General features: G+C 38.9%; 1 protein-coding gene across 1 annotated transcript in view; it reads right to left on the bottom strand.

Moving 5' to 3' along the window:
* Window positions 1-19,510, bottom strand: part of SV2C (synaptic vesicle glycoprotein 2C) — a 107,776-nt gene that overhangs the window by 61,429 nt on the left and 26,837 nt on the right. The window contains exon 2 of the mRNA XM_061475780.1: window positions 18,382-19,093. Within this exon, the coding sequence (XP_061331764.1) occupies window positions 18,382-18,958 (577 nt within the window). The 5' untranslated portion in view covers window positions 18,959-19,093. The remainder of the gene's footprint in view (window positions 1-18,381; window positions 19,094-19,510) is intronic.

The raw sequence follows: 19,510 nt of genomic DNA, 5'->3' as shown, positions 1-19,510 counted from the left end.
TTAACTGCATATTAATATAGAGGTCACTCATCAGCATTTCCATGCTTGGAATTCTAGATGTTAACATTTGAAGTCCTGACATCTGCAGGGTCTCATGCACCCCAAAATATCCCTGCTCCCTCTCATGTGTTGTACAAGCAGTTCCCGCTGCTGCTTCCTTGTGAAACATCATTTTAAACATCCAACAGAAGACCCATTGTGTGAAATTAACATTAGCAAGATAGAGAATTTTACTTTGTCTATGTGAATATGCTGTTTGCATCCATGTCCTTTGCCTTTTATTGTTACCAACACCAGCAAATCAGGTTTTTCCTGCAGCTGCCTTTTTAGCCAACTTAAAATAAGAACAGGATATTTCTAGACTGACCATTTTCTCCAAGAGTCCCTCAGGACAGTCTGACAAATACACTGTTGCTCATCACAGGAACATTAACTATCCCTTTACATAAGCAAGAGCAACAAGCTCATTAAGAACAACAGTTAAACGTCCCCTCAGAACAACTTCTATCAATGAACATTTTCTAGCTGTTACTGGGATCTTTGCCTTTCATCAAAGGATATTAATAAGAATGTAGGTCAATCCAGAATTTGCAGAATTACTGATATTTTTGTTCTTCTTTTTAGCCTAGGAAGGACATGGAGACTACAGTATTCTTTCTGGTTTAGAGATGTTTAGCAACAGACATTTATCAGATAGCTCCTTCATTCTGATCAGAATTTTTTTTTTCCAATAGTTGAAATTTTCTTGTGAATGCATACATTGCTCATACACTTTCTGTTCCTAAAGAGATGAAGTTTGGCAAGTGGCTTAGCATATTTGCTCAACTGCTTTATCTCTTTTGTGGGCAAGGATACCGTACCACGCTCCACGTAGACCAGTACTCAAAAGCAGTTTGGAAACTCCATCCAGCAGACCTCATACTTGCTTGTCAATGTTAGCAAAATTCAGTAGCTGCATTGACAGCAGACTGATTTTAAAGGGAAAATAAAATGGTTAATTTTTACTTTTAAAGTGAAATTCCGTATAATCTCTCATATATAAATCTTGTTGGGCTTTCCCAGTAAACACTCTTAATACTAGAAATACTCAGAGAAGGCCAATCAAATAGTAGTGTATTTCTTTATGTAGATAACTTGGAAATATTTTATGCAAATAGTAATCATTTTACCAGCTACTTCCTTATGATGCACAGAAATACCAAAACCCTGCGAACAACAGAATAATAAAGTTTTCAAGTCTTGACAGTTAAAAACATTAACCTTTCTTTTTAATGACAAGTCACTGTACTGCACTTTGGTCTCTCTTATACCCATGTAATTCTTCTGAAGAGCATTCAAAAGCCACTGCTTAAAATAATATTCTCCTTCTATCAATAAACTGCTATAATAAGCTGGTCTCTGAATTGCAACATTAGCTTATTCTTTCCCATTATAATAACCTTGAATTTTGTCCTAATTGCCTCGCAGACTCTTCACAATCCCTCTCCTCCCCCCCCCAGGAGATCCATTCCATGATGAACTTATTGCAGCTGCCAATGATACCCGTTTCCATGTATTTTCCTGTCTATTTTCTTTTTCATATTTCTTGTCTCTCTTTGTACAGTAGGTAATAGAAACATAAAATCATAGGATGGTATGTGTTGGAAGGCACTTTTAAAGGTCACCTAGTTCCAAACCCCCTGCCATGGTTAGGGACACCTTCCACTGAACAACCAGGTTGCTCAAAGCCCTGTCCAACCTGACCTTGAACAATTCCTGTCATCAGGCATCCACAGCTTCTCTGAGCAAACTGTTCCAGTGACGGACAGTGTCTTAGCCACCTAATCTGCCAGTTCCCCTACAACCTGTGATGCATGTCACCAGGTCCCACGGACTTACACATCTTCAGGTTCCTTAGACCTTTTCCTACAGCAGGTGGGTTTTCACTCTCCCAGTCCCTAGTCTTCTGTGGCTTGGGTGGTGTGGCTGGAGCTCTTGCTGGTGAAAGACTAAGGCAAAATGTCATTGTTGAGTACCTCAGCTTTCTCCATATAACCAGATCTGTTACCTTCTGGAGAAGACTCACATTTTCCTAGCCTTTTTTTTTATTGCCAACATACTTACAGATGTTTTTCTTGTTGCCTTTAATGCCCCGGTCAGATTTAATTCTATCAGGGCTTTCACGTTCAGAACCTAATCCATGGCTGCTCAGACAATTTCTCTGTATTCTTTCCAGGCTATGCATCCTTGCTTCCTCTAACTGTAGGTTTTCTTGTGTGTCTGAGTTTGTTCAGAAGATCCTTGTTCATCCACACAGGCTTCCTGGCATTTTTGCCTGCCTTCCTCTTTGTCGGGATGCATTGCTACTGAGCTCTGAGGTGGTGATCCTTAAATATTAACCAGTTCGCTTGGGCTTTAAATGAAATTAAAACAGCTTTAAACTGAAAGAGGGTTGATTTAGGTTAGATATTAAGAAATTCTTTACTGTGAGGGTGGTGATACACTGGAACAGGTTGTCCAGAGAAACTGTGGATACTCCATTCCTGGAAGTGTTCAACACCAGGCTTGGTGAGGCTTTGAGCATCCTGGTCTAGTGGAAGATGTCCCTGCCCATGGCAGGGGGATTGGAACTAGATGACCTTTAAAAGCTCCTTCCAACACAAACCATCCTGATTTTATGATTCAATGATCCTTACATAAAGAACTACCACAAAATAATATTCCTCTGTAACAAATATTCCTTCTTTTCTCTAAACAGTGCTTGAAGTGGTGGAACAATATGCCCAGAATTTATGGAGTAGGAAATTTTTAAGGTGTAGATCTTAGTGGTTAAAGGAGTAAAACAGTCAATTGTTCAGACATCTGAAAAAGTCAATGGGTACTGTTTTCCAGCAAACATGTAAGATAGCCTCCATGTTAACTAAAATAAAAATTTTGCACGACTCTTTGGAAGTTCAAGACTTCTCAAGCCATGGATTTCCTTTATCTAAGTGCTTGTGATTCCAACAGCAATCATTTTGTGTCTTAATTTCAGATGTTAAATGATTGCTCTTACTTAACTATATGCAATATATGCAAATCCCTTAATGCCACAGCATATCATGTTCTTTTTCTATTACGACTCTTCAGACTAATCCACTCTCTCTGCATTCCCTTTCAGGACAGCTGCAGACAGGCTTCAATCTGCTATTTCATACTCTCTAATGCAGATGCTTAATTACATATTTGGTTTGAAGCTTTTCACTCTTCTGCTTAATATATATTTACAAACTGTTAAGTTCTACTTACTATTAGATTATTAGAATTATTTTTAGCAATCCTGGTAATAGGGCTTATCTGTTTCAATAGGTTAGAAGTAGAAAGCTATTTCAAAATGTTAAAGCTCTTCAGTCTCAATATAAAATTTTGTAGTGCATCTCTCACGCTAGAGTGACTCTTGTACCTTAGAACGTGACTTGAAACTGAGTAACCCGTATGTTTATTTCTCTAATAGAAATAATTCTGAAGTGACAAGTCTTCACATAACAGACCATTTAGCTTTTGCATACTTTTTTAAAAAGCACCTGCTTATACCACTTCTAAACATACCTACAAAACATCTATTTGATGACATCCAATCTGATACAAATCCAGAAACTTCACATAAATAGAAATTAAATTAACTCTATCTGGTTTTCTTACAATACTGATGAATTGCAATAGAGAAACTTAACCATAAAAGTCAGCAAAATGGAACTTAAAGTAAAGCTGAGCAAATGTAAGATCACACTCTGTTGACCAGTGTAGATAGGAAAATGAAATTACAAGTAACTCAAGTAATCCAATAGTTCTATGTGCAAACCTATTTATGATCTTCAAGGTAATAGAGGGGAAAAAATAAGCAGCAACACAAGTAAGTAACTCAAACTATACAGGTTTGTAATAGTATGAGGGGAATATTTTGATGATTGTATAATCAAAGGAAAATTGCCATGAGGTAAACAAGCACTCTACTTTTAAAGAGTAGCATCACAAATACAAAACAAAGATAGAGCCTAGAAAAAGTACAAACTATTAAATGAAAATAAAATTAGGTAGGGGGGGAACCTACACATTTCAAAAGGATCAAGTCCAAATTTCCCTAGAACTTAATTCAGAAAGGGTAGTAGATACAAAAGCCCGCTATGGATCCTCCAAGATAGTTGTAATACAACTGAATCTAAGTGAATGGGACTTCAGGCATATACAGAAACCAGAAAGCACCTAATGCAATAAAAAATTTGACAGTACAAAATTTTAGGTCAAAAAAACTTCAGACCAACAAATACCTACAATATATTTGTTTTGACTTAACACTGAGACTAAAATGAAAACAGTCTCATGGCATGGCTACCCAAATTCATCAACCAGTTACGTTTTTGTAAAGGTCAAATATAAGCCAGGAAGAATCTTTTTTTTCCTTGGGAGGAAAGGAAAAGTGAGAACAGTTCTGTCCTTCCCATGAAATCAAACAAAACAATGAACCAACCACATTCCTTCCCCTCCCCCCCCCCCCCCCTTTTTTTTTTTTTTTTTCCCAGGGAAACAACTTGCATATATTTTCAAATCTTGAAGCAACTCCAGTGGAAATTTCAGAGATAAAAACTCATAGCTGGAAAGGATTGACCAAGAGTTTTCCAGTGTTATAATGGAAATACCACCCACATTAAAGTCAAAAGATCCCACAAAAATCATTCACACAAATTTCATTTATGTATTAGCTGATTTTTTTTCCTCTGGCATCTTTTGTTAAATTTATGTGTCTAATATTTCTATTTTTTATTAGCTTCCTGTATCTCAGGGGTGAAATTTATAACCTAAAGTGGTTTAAGGCTTAATTTAATTCCAACAGTAAAAAAGTTGACATTTTGCCTTCATGTTTCCTCTCATTTGGCTAATGAGACCAATTCAGAACAAGGTGATTTAGCTCTGCACTTTTAAATTATCTGTTAATTTTGAAAAATATAGTATTACCTTGCTTTGAGAGTCTATGCTATTAATTCTTGTTACAGTTCTAAAGAAATTCACCTTATAATACATCTGAACTTACACAAGCAGGTGTACTGATACATATATTTTTATTAATGAAATAATACTCTGTCTTAACAGATGAGTTTCCTGTGTACTTAGATAGTATTTTAATTGAAACACTGTAATAACAAAAGGAATAACTGCTCCTGCTTATCCTCAGATCAAAATTGGATAAATTAATAAATGCATAGAAGAAGCTCAGCAACTGCAGAGATTGTGACAGGTAATAGATTACTAGCTAGGATGGGAAATTTTCTTCACAGCTGTATTTTCTGATAAGGCAGCAAAAATGAAGAATATGGTAAACCAGAGCCTTTGCAGTGTATTGTCATCATCACTTCTGCTTTAAGAATGTTTTCATGTCAATAACCAGATTTCTCAGAATAAAAAAAATTGATCAGAGCTTTTCCATTTTCTTCATTAGAATTATTTACAAACTGAATACTGGTAGCAACTATTGCACAAGCAGCAGCACACCATTTCATACTGCTATTTCTTGACTAGCAATATCAACCATGCATTACAAAAAAAAGAGACCAAAGCACTACTTCCTTGACACAACAGAAATAACCAATCAATCAGCATTCAAATTTAGTAACACAGGGCTGTAAGAACCAGCCAATCTGTGGTATCGTTCTTCCTACATAAACAATATTTTACAAGATGGAATATATAGAGCACAGACTTTATCAAAAAACAGTGTAATCCCAGGTGATGATGAGAAGCTGTTGACAGATTCCTTATGTGCTATCACTGAACATACTTTTTTCACATTATCTTCTCGTTTGATCCAATAGTTCCCTCTGACATTAGTGAGAAAATCCTAACAGACAAGCTTCAGATAAAACACACCTAGTTAAGCTGTCCTAATACCACTAATTCCAGTTTTCTTTCACTGCAACTGTGGAGGTTCCTCTGGATTTTTCTACTCTCAGATTTAGATGCTAAATTCATTCTTTGCCCATCTCTGAATTGACCCTGTCATGCTAGAAATTGCTGTGACTTTGCAATTTGAAATGCACTTCCATGGCAATCCTGAGAATTAGAATGATTATAAAGGTTGCATATGATTGAATAGTGCATAGCATGGTGCAATGTGCTAGGATTAATTAAATTTCAAAGTAAAAAAATATACTTCACTAAAGGTTTAAATTGCCCACACAATAATATACATTAATCCTCTTATTTCCTATCAAAACTGTTCATTTTGGCTACACGTTTTACTGCCTGAATGTTAATCTCTTATTTGCCTAGTACTTCTTCTGACTCAAAACAGGTAAGTGCATGAATATAGCTAACTTTTCATTAATGCTGAATTAAAACAAAAAACCCAAAGTAGATACGCCTACATTAATAATAGATGCATCCAACTCAGGAAATCAAAGCACATGGTGCTAAGAATTAATTAATAAAACTAGGCTTCTAGTAAAGGTATGTGTATAGTATTAAAGCTAACAGTTATTATTTCTCCTGGGTTTAACAAACCATTAACTCTCCTTATCATAACTGTATTCCAGCACTGTGTAAACTTCTTTCCTCGTAAATGGGAGGAAATATTTTTTATTTTGCTTCATCCATACACTGGCTGTTGCCATTTTCATTCCAATGAGATGAAAGCGTGGGAAAAGAGAAATCATACAAAAAAATACAAATCAAAAGCCAAAAACTAAACCAAAACAAAAAACAAACCAACCTTCCACTGGTTTCAATAAAAGATGCTGAATTACGCTAAACCTCATCAGGAACAGGTTACCAAAATTAATAAGGGCCTGAAACATCTTCTGAAGTGCTGAGAAGAGACCTGGTCAACCTCAGCTAGCACGCAACAGTGTAAAGGAAACTTTTGTTGCTAATGGTCCCACATCTTTTTTCTGTTTTCCCATTTAGAGTCAAAGAAATAGATTAACTAATCCAATGTGGAAAGAAGAGTAACAGATCAGAATAATCCTCTATATGGTGCCAATACACCTGCAGGTGGTGGTGATGATAAACAAGCTTTTTAGTTATGTATTTACAGTAGTGCCAGAGGCACTATTATAATGACTAATTGGAAAATTGTTTAGATGACTGTATCTATCAGCTCATGATCTCTGTTTAACAAGACTTGCTCCTGGCAACTTCAGAACCAGCCTTGAAAATTGCCCTGAATTCTAGTGAATTTGGAAAATACGCGTGCTCTGTGAAAAAGAGCAGGTCTGACGAATGCCAGAGAAAAGCAATATAGAGGACAATAGACAGGGGGTACGTTCATCCATATTCCCTCAACTTCATATGAAGCTCTCGAATGCTAACCAATATACAACAAATAAATTCAGTCTAGCTAACAAGACATGAAGAAATTTGCAAATGGGCCACCTTTGTCTATCCTTGAGAACACAGACCTTTTTTTTTAATACTATGGATGCAAAGCCAGTGTCACTTTACACCATTTTCTTAATTTCCCTACTTTAGATTACTCTCCCAACTTTCTACAATCCCCCCAAAGTCATATAAAAACATCTGCCTGACTGATATATGGGTTTATGTGAGTCTTTGAAGACACTTTGTCCATCACGTGTTTATCATGATGTCCTGGGTTCAGCAGTAGCAGTCATGTTTCTCCTCCTTGGTAGCTGGTGCAGTGCAGTGTTTTGACTTTCGGCTCGAGAACAGAGCTGATAAAGATGTTTTGGTTTGGCCAAGGACTTTGTGAGCCTCATGCTCTGCCAGGGAGGAGGGGAAGCTGGGAGGAAGCAGAGACAGGACACCTGACCCAAACTGACCAAAGAGCTATTCCATACCACAGCACGTCATGACCAGGATGTAACTGGGAGTTAGCCAGAAGGGCTGGGAGACTGCAGGGTTGGAGGAGGTATCGGTCGGTGCTTGGTCGGGCTTGGGGGGCGAGTTATCGGTCAGCGGGTGGTGAGGTGTTGTATTCTGTTCCCTTGTTATTTCCTTTATCATTATTATCATTGGTGGTAGCAGTAGTGATTTGTGTTATACCTTAGTTACTAAACTGTTCTTATCTCAACCCGTGGGAGTTGCATTCTTTTGATTCTCCTCTCCGTCCCTCCGAGAGCAGGGGGAGGGCAAGAAAGGGGGGGAAGTGAGTGAACGAGTTACCTGACTGGGTTTAAACTACGACAGTTCTTTTTGGCGCCCAACGTGGGGCACGAAGGGTTGAGATAACGACAGATTTGACTGGATTAATAGTCACTCGTCACAATGCTGATTTACTGGCTCTCAGAGTTGTTCTTCTTGATCTCACAGCTTCAGACCGTTGTAACTTAACGTAGAGCCGGTATTTGCTGTGTTAGTGTTTATCAAGTGTGGGGCCTGGGCTAAGGTTCTTGTCTCACTGTGCTTTATGGCAATGGCTTGTAATACGGGCGGGCTCCAGCAGCAGGGCGGGACGGACGTGGCCGTGGACTTGTACCTGGCCGTCCGGCTGCTCTTCACCGTCCTGGCCCTCACCCTACTCTCCATCTTCGTGAGGCTGCGGGGACCCGAGGGGGAGCGGCCCCGGGAGCCGGCGGCTGCTGAAGCGGCCCGGGAGAGCGGCCCCGGGGACCAAGCGGCGGCGGGAGCGGGGCCGGAGGCCGCCAGGGGACGGCTGCCGGTGGAGGAGGCCGGGGCGGTCGAGGAGCAGAAGGAAGCGGCTGCCGAGCAGCGGGAGAAGGCGGCGGAGGAGCCGAGCCCCGCGGAGGAGCCCAGCCCCGCGACGGCCGACAGCATTCCCCGGCAGCCGCCCGCCGAGCCCCAGGAGGATGCAGGAGACCACGCAGCACTTCCCAGCAAGGCAGAGGAGGAAGAGCTGGACTCAGGAAAAGAGAAGCCGGTGGTGGGAGAGCCGGCAAGCACAGCAGCTACACCAGCCCCAGTGACAAGCACAGCAGCATCGTTTGAGAGTTCTGAAGGCTCTGAATGGCCTTTGGGTATCCCTGGGACCTGCCTGCTGATTGTGATGGGGATCAGCATGTTGGCACACACACAGGCTGTGTTCTACCCACAACCATTTTGTCTGATCTCAAAAGTTAAGCAGAGTCAGGTTTGGGTCTTGTCTAGGGTTAGACAACAATATAGGGGGACCAAGAGATTTTCCCCAAGGCTGGACAGTCATGAGTGGCAGGGTGTGTGGGACAGTATGGGCAAGTATCTAGTCCACTGGGCCCCTCCAGTGCTTTGGAAGCATTGGAGATGGAAGGCAGCTGTATGGAGTCCCCAGCAACAAGCTGCAGAAACTGCTTAAGGGGACAGTGAATTATTTTAAGCCTGGTGGGCCCATTGCACTTCAGGCCATCAGAGCAGAGATGCAACACAGAGATGGACTCATGATCGAGGGGTGGACTTAGCAATGGACACTATTGCCCAGGTTATTCACGAGTGTGAACACTGCACACAGTCTCTCCTGCTCTGGAAGACTGTTACAAGAGATGGAGCCTGACATGGACCAGATGGACGCAGCAGCTTTATAGGGACTGGTCCATGCACTAAGATAAGAGTGCACTGAGATAAGAGTGATGGTATATTGAAAATGTGGGATCTGAGCATGACGTGAATGGTATGGAATAAGGGGTGGATAATGTCCTGGGTTCAGCAGTAGCAGTCATGTTTCTCCTCCTTGGTAGCTGGTGCAGTGCAGTGTTTTGACTTTCGGCTCGAGAACAGAGCTGATAAAGATGTTTTGGTTTGGCCAAGGACTTTGTGAGCCTCATGCTCTGCCAGGGAGGAGGGGAAGCTGGGAGGAAGCAGAGACAGGACACCTGACCCAAACTGACCAAAGAGCTATTCCATACCACAGCACGTCATGACCAGGATGTAACTGGGAGTTAGCCAGAAGGGCTGGGAGACTGCAGGGTTGGAGGAGGTATCGGTCGGTGCTTGGTCGGGCTTGGGGGGCGAGTTATCGGTCAGCGGGTGGTGAGGTGTTGTATTCTGTTCCCTTGTTATTTCCTTTATCATTATTATCATTGGTGGTAGCAGTAGTGATTTGTGTTATACCTTAGTTACTAAACTGTTCTTATCTCAACCCGTGGGAGTTGCATTCTTTTGATTCTCCTCTCCGTCCCTCCGAGAGCAGGGGGAGGGCAAGAAAGGGGGGGAAGTGAGTGAACGAGTTACCTGACTGGGTTTAAACTACGACACATGAGAAAGCACACTTATTAAGAAAAACTAGAATAACTTGACATATGTTATGTATCATTAAAAACTCTTAGGTTTGTTCTCACTGGCTGGAACAAAGACTGATAGATGTTGGGCAAAAACGTCATTAGTTTAAGAGAGCCCGGGAACAACATTTACACTAGTGGTAGCTAAGTGCCCATCTAGAGTACTGATGAAATCCACAGAAAAAAGACATAAGAAGAAATTTACTTAGCTGTAACAAAGTGCCATTAAATTATGTTCGTTCCATGTCATGTCTTAATGAAGTTTATTAACATTTTACTGTGAAAATATTTACTTTTCTTGCTGAGGAGGTGATATGTCCTCTCTTTCTATTCAAAGCTCAGCATTAGATGCAAAACCCAAAAAAACAAAGCTAAAACGACAAAAATAAGGAAGATAACATTTCTATAAATGAATGCTTGCAGATCATAACTTAATGCCATTGCAGAATTAACCAAACAGGGCTTTGGATGAGAGTCCACCGTCATGTATAAAATGTTTGAACAACTTCATTTGACACATTGATTTAAAAAATGATGTATCAACAGTCAGAGATCCCATGGCATTTGAGAGAGGGAAGAAAAAGTGGTGGCAGAAGCTGAATTAAAGGTGTGAAATTACCATGGCCCTCAGGATTTTCCTTTGGGGGGAATTTCCTTCCTTTGGCCACTTCTATAAAATTATAGATTTGTGTGATGTAAGCAGTAAAATCACTGATCTGTGGTGGGATAGGTACAGCCAGAAAATAACCTGTAGTACATAAAAAAACAGCCCAGTGATTTTCAATTATTTTAGACATAATCAGTCTCTGAGACAGATGTTTGAAGATAACAACATGTACATAATTACTTAGTTTTAATACTGTGTGCAAATAAAAGGTATATGCATACTTTGACATGGTGGTAATGCATGTCCGTAAGCAGTCAAATGTACAAGTATCTACTGGCTACTCACACAATCTTCCCAAGTACATACATTATCCCAATTCCAGGTTGTATTTTTATCATTTAAATAAAAGCAAGTTTCCCAATATCCACTGAACTCACTTAATTCAGCTAAAGAAATTATAGCTTAAACCTTGAAGGAGTGCTATATTCTGGTGATAAATATGAGGCACTAGAACGGGCTGCCCAATGAAATGGTGAATGCTCCATCCCTGGCAGTGTTCAAGGTCATGCTGGACAGAGCCTTAGGTGACATGGTCTACTGTGAGGCATCCCTGCACATGGCAGGGGGCTTGGAACTAGAGGATCTTAAGGTCCTTTCCAACTGTAACTATTCTATGATTCTATGATTCTATGTTCCTATGATTTTATGACTATATGATTCTATGATTCCATGATTTTATGTCTTGCTCAAAAAGTTGCCTACTACTTTATTAGTTATATATGCACTGATTGATCTCTGATGTGTTCCAAGGTACACAGGTATAGTTAGGTCCATTTAACTAAAAAAAAGAAAAAAGTGAGAAGCACTTACTGCATTATTTACAGAGCTTTCAAAACGTGAATTGGTTAAAACAGTGTTTGTGCTAAACATGAATGCAAACAGCAAGACTCTCAGCTATGGACTGCATTGCAATCATTTCATGTTGTCTCACATTGTGTTCCTCAGCTTAAAGCTGCATGACTGAAACTGGGTATTGAGCTAGGGAAATATTATGTTTAGCCCAAGTTGCTAAATGGTGCACCTCTTAAAAACTAAAGTGAACATGTAAGTTAATGGTGTCTGGCACCTTGTTTTCCTCAGTAAAGCTGCATGCAGGAACACCACAAAAGAGTAAAGACATTTGACATGGTGGTACTGTTTTCCCTGTTGGCAAAGCTTCAGTAAGGTGGTTTGGGAACAACACCTCAGAAAAGGAAGGCAGCTATGACCACCTTACTGGCTTATAGTGGGAGCTTGCGACAGTGCAGAGGACTGAATACACAATATTTCATTAATGGTTCAAATCTGTGCTCCTAGTTACTGTCTTGTGACAAGCCCATGACATTTCAGGTTTACTTCAGTTCATAGTAGACAAAGATTACACTGCATATTCTCTCAACCATCCTTGTTTTCCCCTCAGAAAAGAGAAACAAACATAACCAACATATCCACTGGTCTACATAATGTAGCTTCTTATAACAGAAAAGGATATTTCTTTTAATTTTTCTCACTCAAACAATTGGTTTTGGAAGGCAAGCAGAAAAAGCACTGCAGTAGGAGCACTTTAATAATGTCATTGCAAGGGAACGGAACTATACCAGAGGTGAGCAGCGTGCATGATGTCATTTGTATTTCTGGCATTTCCTTCTGAAGAAAGAAGACATTAATCCTACAGACTAGTTTTCACCTTGCTCTGGAATATTTAGCACACATTTCAATGACTGTGGCTCTATTTCTAAATTTTTCTGTCATAGCTAAAGATTTATTACTAGTATTAACTGCAAGTGCAATGGAGTTTCACTGCTATTTCAGTGAGACTCCTCACACTCAAAGGTCTGCTATGGTTTCAGTAAGTATTCTTAACCTAGATACATTTCTTGTGAATGCAGTAATTCTCAAAGCCATATGCAAGTGCCTTACATTTTGAAATCTGTGCTCTCTTCAATAAAATTTATACCACTGCCAAGACCTCACATTAAAAAATTAGTTCTGAATCTCTTCCTGTAATCCTGAAGTCTAAAATCATTTTAAGAAAAGAACTTCCACATGCTTTTCACAATAAAAATATGAATCTTGCCATGGAAGTTTTAACTTTTTAGAAGCCAGCTGCACACAACAGTAAAATGTAAGAGTGGCAGAGGCTGGTTTTCCTTTATTTTACATCACTTGTGGTCTATTATGTCATCACAAATCCAGTACCTTGCTAATAACTGGAATATAACAATATCTCACCTGTATCTAGTGAGCTGTAGTAATAATGAACAATAAAAGAGAATAGTATTGTATAGCAATACATAAAAATCTACTCACAGCAGCAGAAGGAATTTTCAGTGCTGTGTAAGGTCAGTTTTGTGACAATCAACTCAAATTCAGACCTGTAAATAAGTAGTGTCATGTGTTCTGTATGATAATATATAGAAGCACCATGCTGTCAAAACTATTACTGAAATCAAGTAGATGAGAGAAAACCATGATGCCTGAAGTAGACTTTCTTTAGAAAGAAAGTCTTAAATGTCTGAATTTTAAGAAGAAATGCAAAACAGAAAGTCTGCTGCTCAGCATTATACTTCCTGAGTTTTCAGTCTTTGAATTCTGGACTTGGTCCTGAAGTTAGAATTTCAGTTAAGCCACAGGTGTAACATAACGTAGAATAAACAAGGCTGATTAAAAATGGTTTAATGAATTCACAAAAAGGAATAATCATAATTGATAAGTAAGATAAAGACATTTAGTTTTCACGGCCTTTTTTCAAGCTTTAAAAATACGTTTATTTACAATTCGTAAAAAGATTATTTATTTTTTTAATAAAATGTTTGCTTAACCATCAGTTAGCAAACCCAAAACCTTTAGCTTCCATATTAAATCATAGTCCTCAAAAGAGATTAGCAATCCCCAGACAGCTCCTCCTCCCCTTCAAATCATGATGTGTCTGTATCTGGCCTGCACAGAGAACTTTCAGCTACTTAATAAGTGTTAAAACGAATGAGTACCAAAAGCACTGAACAGCAAAGAAAGCTCAACATAAAATTTTATTTAAGATTGTTTTAGTTTGAACATCTACAAGAGAAGTCTCTCTAAAATGGATATTTGTTGTTTCAGCAACTAATTACATAAAGGAAACCTATCCAAATGTGCAAAATGAAAACCAGCCTGAGAATAACAATTTGATTGCAGATTTTTTCATATATTTATGCCTCTAAAAAAGTATGCAATATGTCTAGTGATGTAGACGGTGCCTAGACATGTTGGAGAATCCCACTAGGCAATTAGATGCCTGAATATTTATGAAATGGCCCACTCAGACTCAGGTTCTGCAGTCCTTTAGTCACCGACATTTTGTCACACACTTCCAGATTTCTGCCAAATGCAGAGACAATCCACATAGGCTAGGAGAAGAGTGATGGACTTGGCAGTCCTGGGGAAATGGTTGGACCTGATAATCTTAAAGGTCTTTTCCAACCATGGCTAGTTCTATGTGGCCTCATTGTGGTAACAAAGGAAAATAATCACTTCTCTCTAGTTACTGGTCACTCTTCCCAATGCAGCCCCGGTTGTGGTTAACTTTCATTGTTGCAAGGCACTGGTGACTCATCAACTTATTTCTTACTAGGAGCCCTATATCCTCTTCTGCAGAGCTGTTGCTGCCTAGCAAGACAGTGCCTAGCCTATACCCATGATTTGTGTCATTCTCTCCCGGGCAAAGGACTTGTATTTGTCATTGTCAAGTTTCATGTTGAATATAGATCTGTTGCAAAAGATCTGTACAAAACCAGATTTACCTTAAGTAGCAAATATCTGGCAAACCAGTATTTTTTAAACTGGGGGGAAAATGCTCAGTAATGACCTGGTATCCTTAGCAGAGTTTATAAGTGCATCAACTACTGTGCCTCTGGGTAGCACTTCCTCCCATGTAAGAGGAAGCATTGTCTGGATTAGAATTATGCTGGGTTATGTTACATAGTTTTTTTAAAATAGAGTAAATGTAGAAAGCATTGCATTAAGCCAGGTAATATGCAAATAGGCAATCAATGCCGAATGGGTAGACATGTCATCTGTTGTCCCAGACTGAAAGCTATTTCAGTCCAAAAGACTTAATTATCACCTCTGCACTTTCTTTCCTATGAATATTATTAAAGGTGTGATTATTAAATTCTGACAATATCAGAGAAGCCTTTTACATCGAGGCATTATTTGACATTAAACAGGGGTTTCAGAAAATCCTTTCATTTCCTTAGTAAGATGTTTGTTGCTACTCACATTTACAATAACTCCATTATCAGACCAGTGATTTATCAAGATACTTGACTTTTCTAGATGGAAGAAACAGTCTGTATGGCTCAACAACTATGAATATCTTTTACAAGGAAATTGTCTTGTTAAATAAAAGAAAAAAAAAACAACAGGTAGGCTCTATGAATATTATCACTTGTTTTTAATTAGCTCAAGTTCCCTAGTAAACTATCATGGCACAGTATATGAGAAATCAGTTTTTTACAACTGAGTCAATAAGTACTTTTCAATGACAAATTAACATGTTCTTAGTGTGTTTCTTAACAGTCTAGAAAATTGCCTGGAAAATAAACACTGTGTATGTATACCAGCTCCAGCCTATAACACCTAGGGCTGGTCCCATGACTTCAGTATTTTAACAGCATTAAAGCTCTCTGGATTATGGAATTATAACTATGAAAAAAATGTATGCCTGTCTGTAAGACACCAGTTAGACTGTAATTATGATGCGAAATCACAATGGCAATATAATTGTAGTGTTACATTATTACAAAAGGAAGATACAGGGATATCCATTACAATTTCTGTATTTTAGGCATGAGAATACATTGCTTGCACACCTAGGCCTTCCAGAGTAGTTTCCTTCATTTTGTCAGGAAGCATCATTTACATATACACACGTATCCATGTGATATTTAACAGCTTACTGAATTTTAGTTAGACATTGATGGAGTCACTCCAATATACCTCAGGACAGAATCATAAGAAGTTTAATAATGGGCAAATCCTTAATGCTCTTCTTGACATGGGTCAGACCTAAACAAGTGGCTACAAATCCTCATGGCAGCCTCATGGCAGCTTAGTGTCAACACTTCTCGTACCAAGTTCCAGATATCTCCATAGTACTTACCACAACTGTTTGAATGAAACACTGTTTTTAGAAAATATATTTTCCCGAAAATTTCAGTTCTATATAGCGAAGAAAAAGCATATAACAAAGAAAAAGCGTTATAACCATGCTCTCCACACTCGTAACTTGACAGGAGAAGCCAGGAATATTAATGTGTTCAGAATATCTTAATTGTGAAAAGATTTATTTCCCAGTCCAACATTTAATGTAAATGGAAGGAACTGCATATGTGGATAAGTTAGCTACTGAATGTGTAAGCATCATGAAGCTCCCTCTTAATGTTGCATAACTTTGTTTTTTTCCATAACTCCATACAAACTAATTGCAGAGAGATGTGGTGGCTGCACTTACATTGTTATTGTTCTGGAAAACAATGACAACTTTGACCGTTCAACTTGTTGGGAGTGTGTGTGTGTGGTGAAACAAACTGTGTTATCAGTGAAAAAAAAAATAACAAAAAATTAAAGGAGTCGAGATCCATCAATTTTTTTTCCAGCAATAAACAGGACTTACAAAAAGTGCTTATTAGAGTTTAAAGATATTCTCAGCTGCAAGTACTGGGTAGCAGAATCACATTCTGCTTGTGCTGATTTTATAAAATATATTCTGTGTTACTATCTGCACTGACACAGTAATATTTTTCTAGTGTTACCTTTTGGAGTTTTTATTTCTCTTCTTTCTCTCTACTGAGTAGAGCTCCATAATAGCTATATACAGACATGTTTATGCACTTTCTTTCTTTAAGAAGTAGATCAGAAAACTCAAAGGTTGAAGCATGGCAAATACAATGCTTGTAATTTTTTGTAAAAAAACAGTACCAAACAGGGTATTTGTATGCAGCCTCTTTAACAATAAAAGCTTAGATAATTTATTTTCATTTATTAGAAGTTTAACCACTGTACTGTACAAATAAGAGTAGTTGATTTCTAACAACAAATGATCAAATGGCAAGGAATGACTCAAAGGACTCAGCCATTTGATAACTCGGCTCCTGTTTCCAGTCATGATCCTCTCACATGGAGGGAGGCTTACAGATATAAATGAGGGTAACTACAGCCCCCATTATTGAAACCTATAGAGCCAAAAAGCTCATATCAATATGTCAGAATACAACCTGTCATGGCCTTAATGATCTGCCCAGAAAGCTTCTGTGTTACTCAAATAGCACAAATAGCCTTGTGTTGTCTAAAATTCTGAATCTGATATTGATGCATTTGGTATCTTCGGGTCCTTCTAATTGATTGTGAGCAAAGAAATAAAATCTGGAGACTGACTTAAGTTTAAATCAATTATGTTAAAATGAGACTGTTGCAACAGAACCATGCACTGTAAGGATGCAGTAAACAAACAGTACATCTGCTAGAAGACAAAGGTTCCTAAATATTTTATGAGAACTCTCCTTTTCTGTAATAGCTTGGGTCCTTCAGGCCTAAGCTGCTTATCTACACACATACACTCCATTTTCTGCCACATCCAAAGCCCCCATGCTGCTACCTCCCTTCATCCTCAGGGAACCATTTCTACACCCTTTCTCCACAGCCCTGCCCCATGAGATCCTTGCTTTATCTGCTGCACCTGAGTATATGCAGGGAGAGCAAGCACAGACCTGCTCACAGCGCTGCTACTCTCTTCAAGTCACACAAGGCTGCCTCAGCCTGCCTCTTTGCCGCACTGCGGGAGAGAATAGGCAACAAGATGAGACACAGCCCATCCCCATCAACTGAACAGATAAAAAAAAGGATACCCTATGCTCTTCTTCAGCCATTTGGCTGACTGATTCTGTGTCCCCCTAATCAAAATAAACATTCTACTTTTCGGATGGCCAGAGAGCAGTCATTGGGATAAAATGAGTAAAAGACAAGAAGAAGGAAAAGGCTAGGCAGCATTTTCCCTGAATTTCTTGCATTTCCCAGATTGCATTCCACTTTGCCCTTGGAGTGGCTCCCATGTAGTATGTTTCTGGACAGTTGTATCGTCTTCTCTTTATTATGCCTGTATAAACCCAGCAGAACTCCAATACTCTGAGAGTGGTTTGGTTTTTGTTTTGTTTTGGGGTTTTTATTGTTGGTTGGTTGGGTATTTTTGTTTTCTTGTTTGTTTTTTTGTTTTATTTTGGTTTTTAATTCTTTCATCTGCATGTCTACTCTTGTATATGAGAGCAAAATATATCCCTCTGCTCTTAAGTTTTACTGCGCAGACTTCCATTTCAGCAATTTATTTATACTTACTGAAAAAAAAGTCTAAAAATAAAATTATAATCTTCATTAAATCCATAGAGCTCTTCATGCACTTTGTGGATCATATATATTCAATACAAATATATTTTTATATAAGCATTGGTGTTGACAAATACATATTTAGGCATACTGTAAGCAGCACTTGTAATAGCACAAAGACAGAGAAAGGACTTTACTCACCAAGCCATCCTGATCCAGAATTGGGTATACACATGTCTGTTTCAGCACTGGGCAGCACAAATCCAACTACAAAAACTTCAACCCCATCAGCCATCAGGGCCATTCCTAACACAAAGAAGAGGGCCCACTGGAAACGACCATGGCCACATTCTTGTATTATCAGTTCATACTGCTGTGCTAGCTCTTCTTCATCAGCTTTTCTCTCTGTTTCCAGTTCATGACGATCCTTATATTCATCACTCATAGGCTGACCTAAGGCCACCATGCCATCTTTACCTCCCATGCTGGGGACGCCCTGATACTCCCCTTCATAAATTTCATCATCTTCATCATGCCCTTCAGTTGCTTCACTTGATCCTTCATCATCATTAGCTTCAACACCATAATTTCCTCCTTGCACATAGTAATCATCATCATCTTCCTCATCCTGGAATCGATTGTAGGACCTCTGTGTGTAGCCATCCTGAGCCTTTTCAACAGCTTTATTCACTTTTTTCACTGCTTGCCTCTTCACTTCTTTGGCAATATCTTTTGCCCCTTTCATTAATGAAGTTCTATCTTTGTATGTTTCCTCCATCTTGTATCAAAGAAGGACTACTGTTATGCTGCTGCTATGCTGCTGTGGGACCTGCTGAATACCGCGTAGAGCACCTACTGTGTGTTAGACATCAGTGGAAAAGGCCCAAGTACGTGTGAAGCCGTAATGTTCAACCTGCAAAATACGAGAGAAAAAAGTTAATACTTTGCTCCTTAGTTGCTTTTTCACACTGATACAGTGCCATACCAATCTTTATTTAAGCACACAACACTATAGTTCAGGCCTTCAAATGTACAATTGTGGATTTTCCTCAGAGATACAAATATCCCAGGTTACAAAGAAAATATTCTAAAGAAAAAGCTGACATCCTTCCTGTTTCTCAAAATGAAATTTATTACACTCTAGTCTTAGATACCAGGTTTTATTCTGAAATAAAACAAGTGATTCCATGCACCATACATCATATCAACTCTGTCGGCAATGTCCTTCTCCATTTGATCTGCTTGCTGTGTTTTGAACTGCCTGCTATGTAATAAAACACTGCTTTTCTCCCAATTAGCTACCATGAAATAGCTGTCCTCTGTCCAGCCT

Source organism: Pezoporus flaviventris, unplaced genomic scaffold (genome assembly GCF_033815535.1).
Source record: "Pezoporus flaviventris isolate CSIRO_AGI_PZ_B2104156 unplaced genomic scaffold, CSIRO_AGI_Pfla_v1 ptg000090l, whole genome shotgun sequence".
Classification (NCBI taxonomy): domain Eukaryota; kingdom Metazoa; phylum Chordata; class Aves; order Psittaciformes; family Psittacidae; genus Pezoporus; species Pezoporus flaviventris.
The sequence above is the reverse complement of the archived record's forward strand: the minus strand, read 5'-3'. Positions and strand labels throughout refer to the sequence as shown.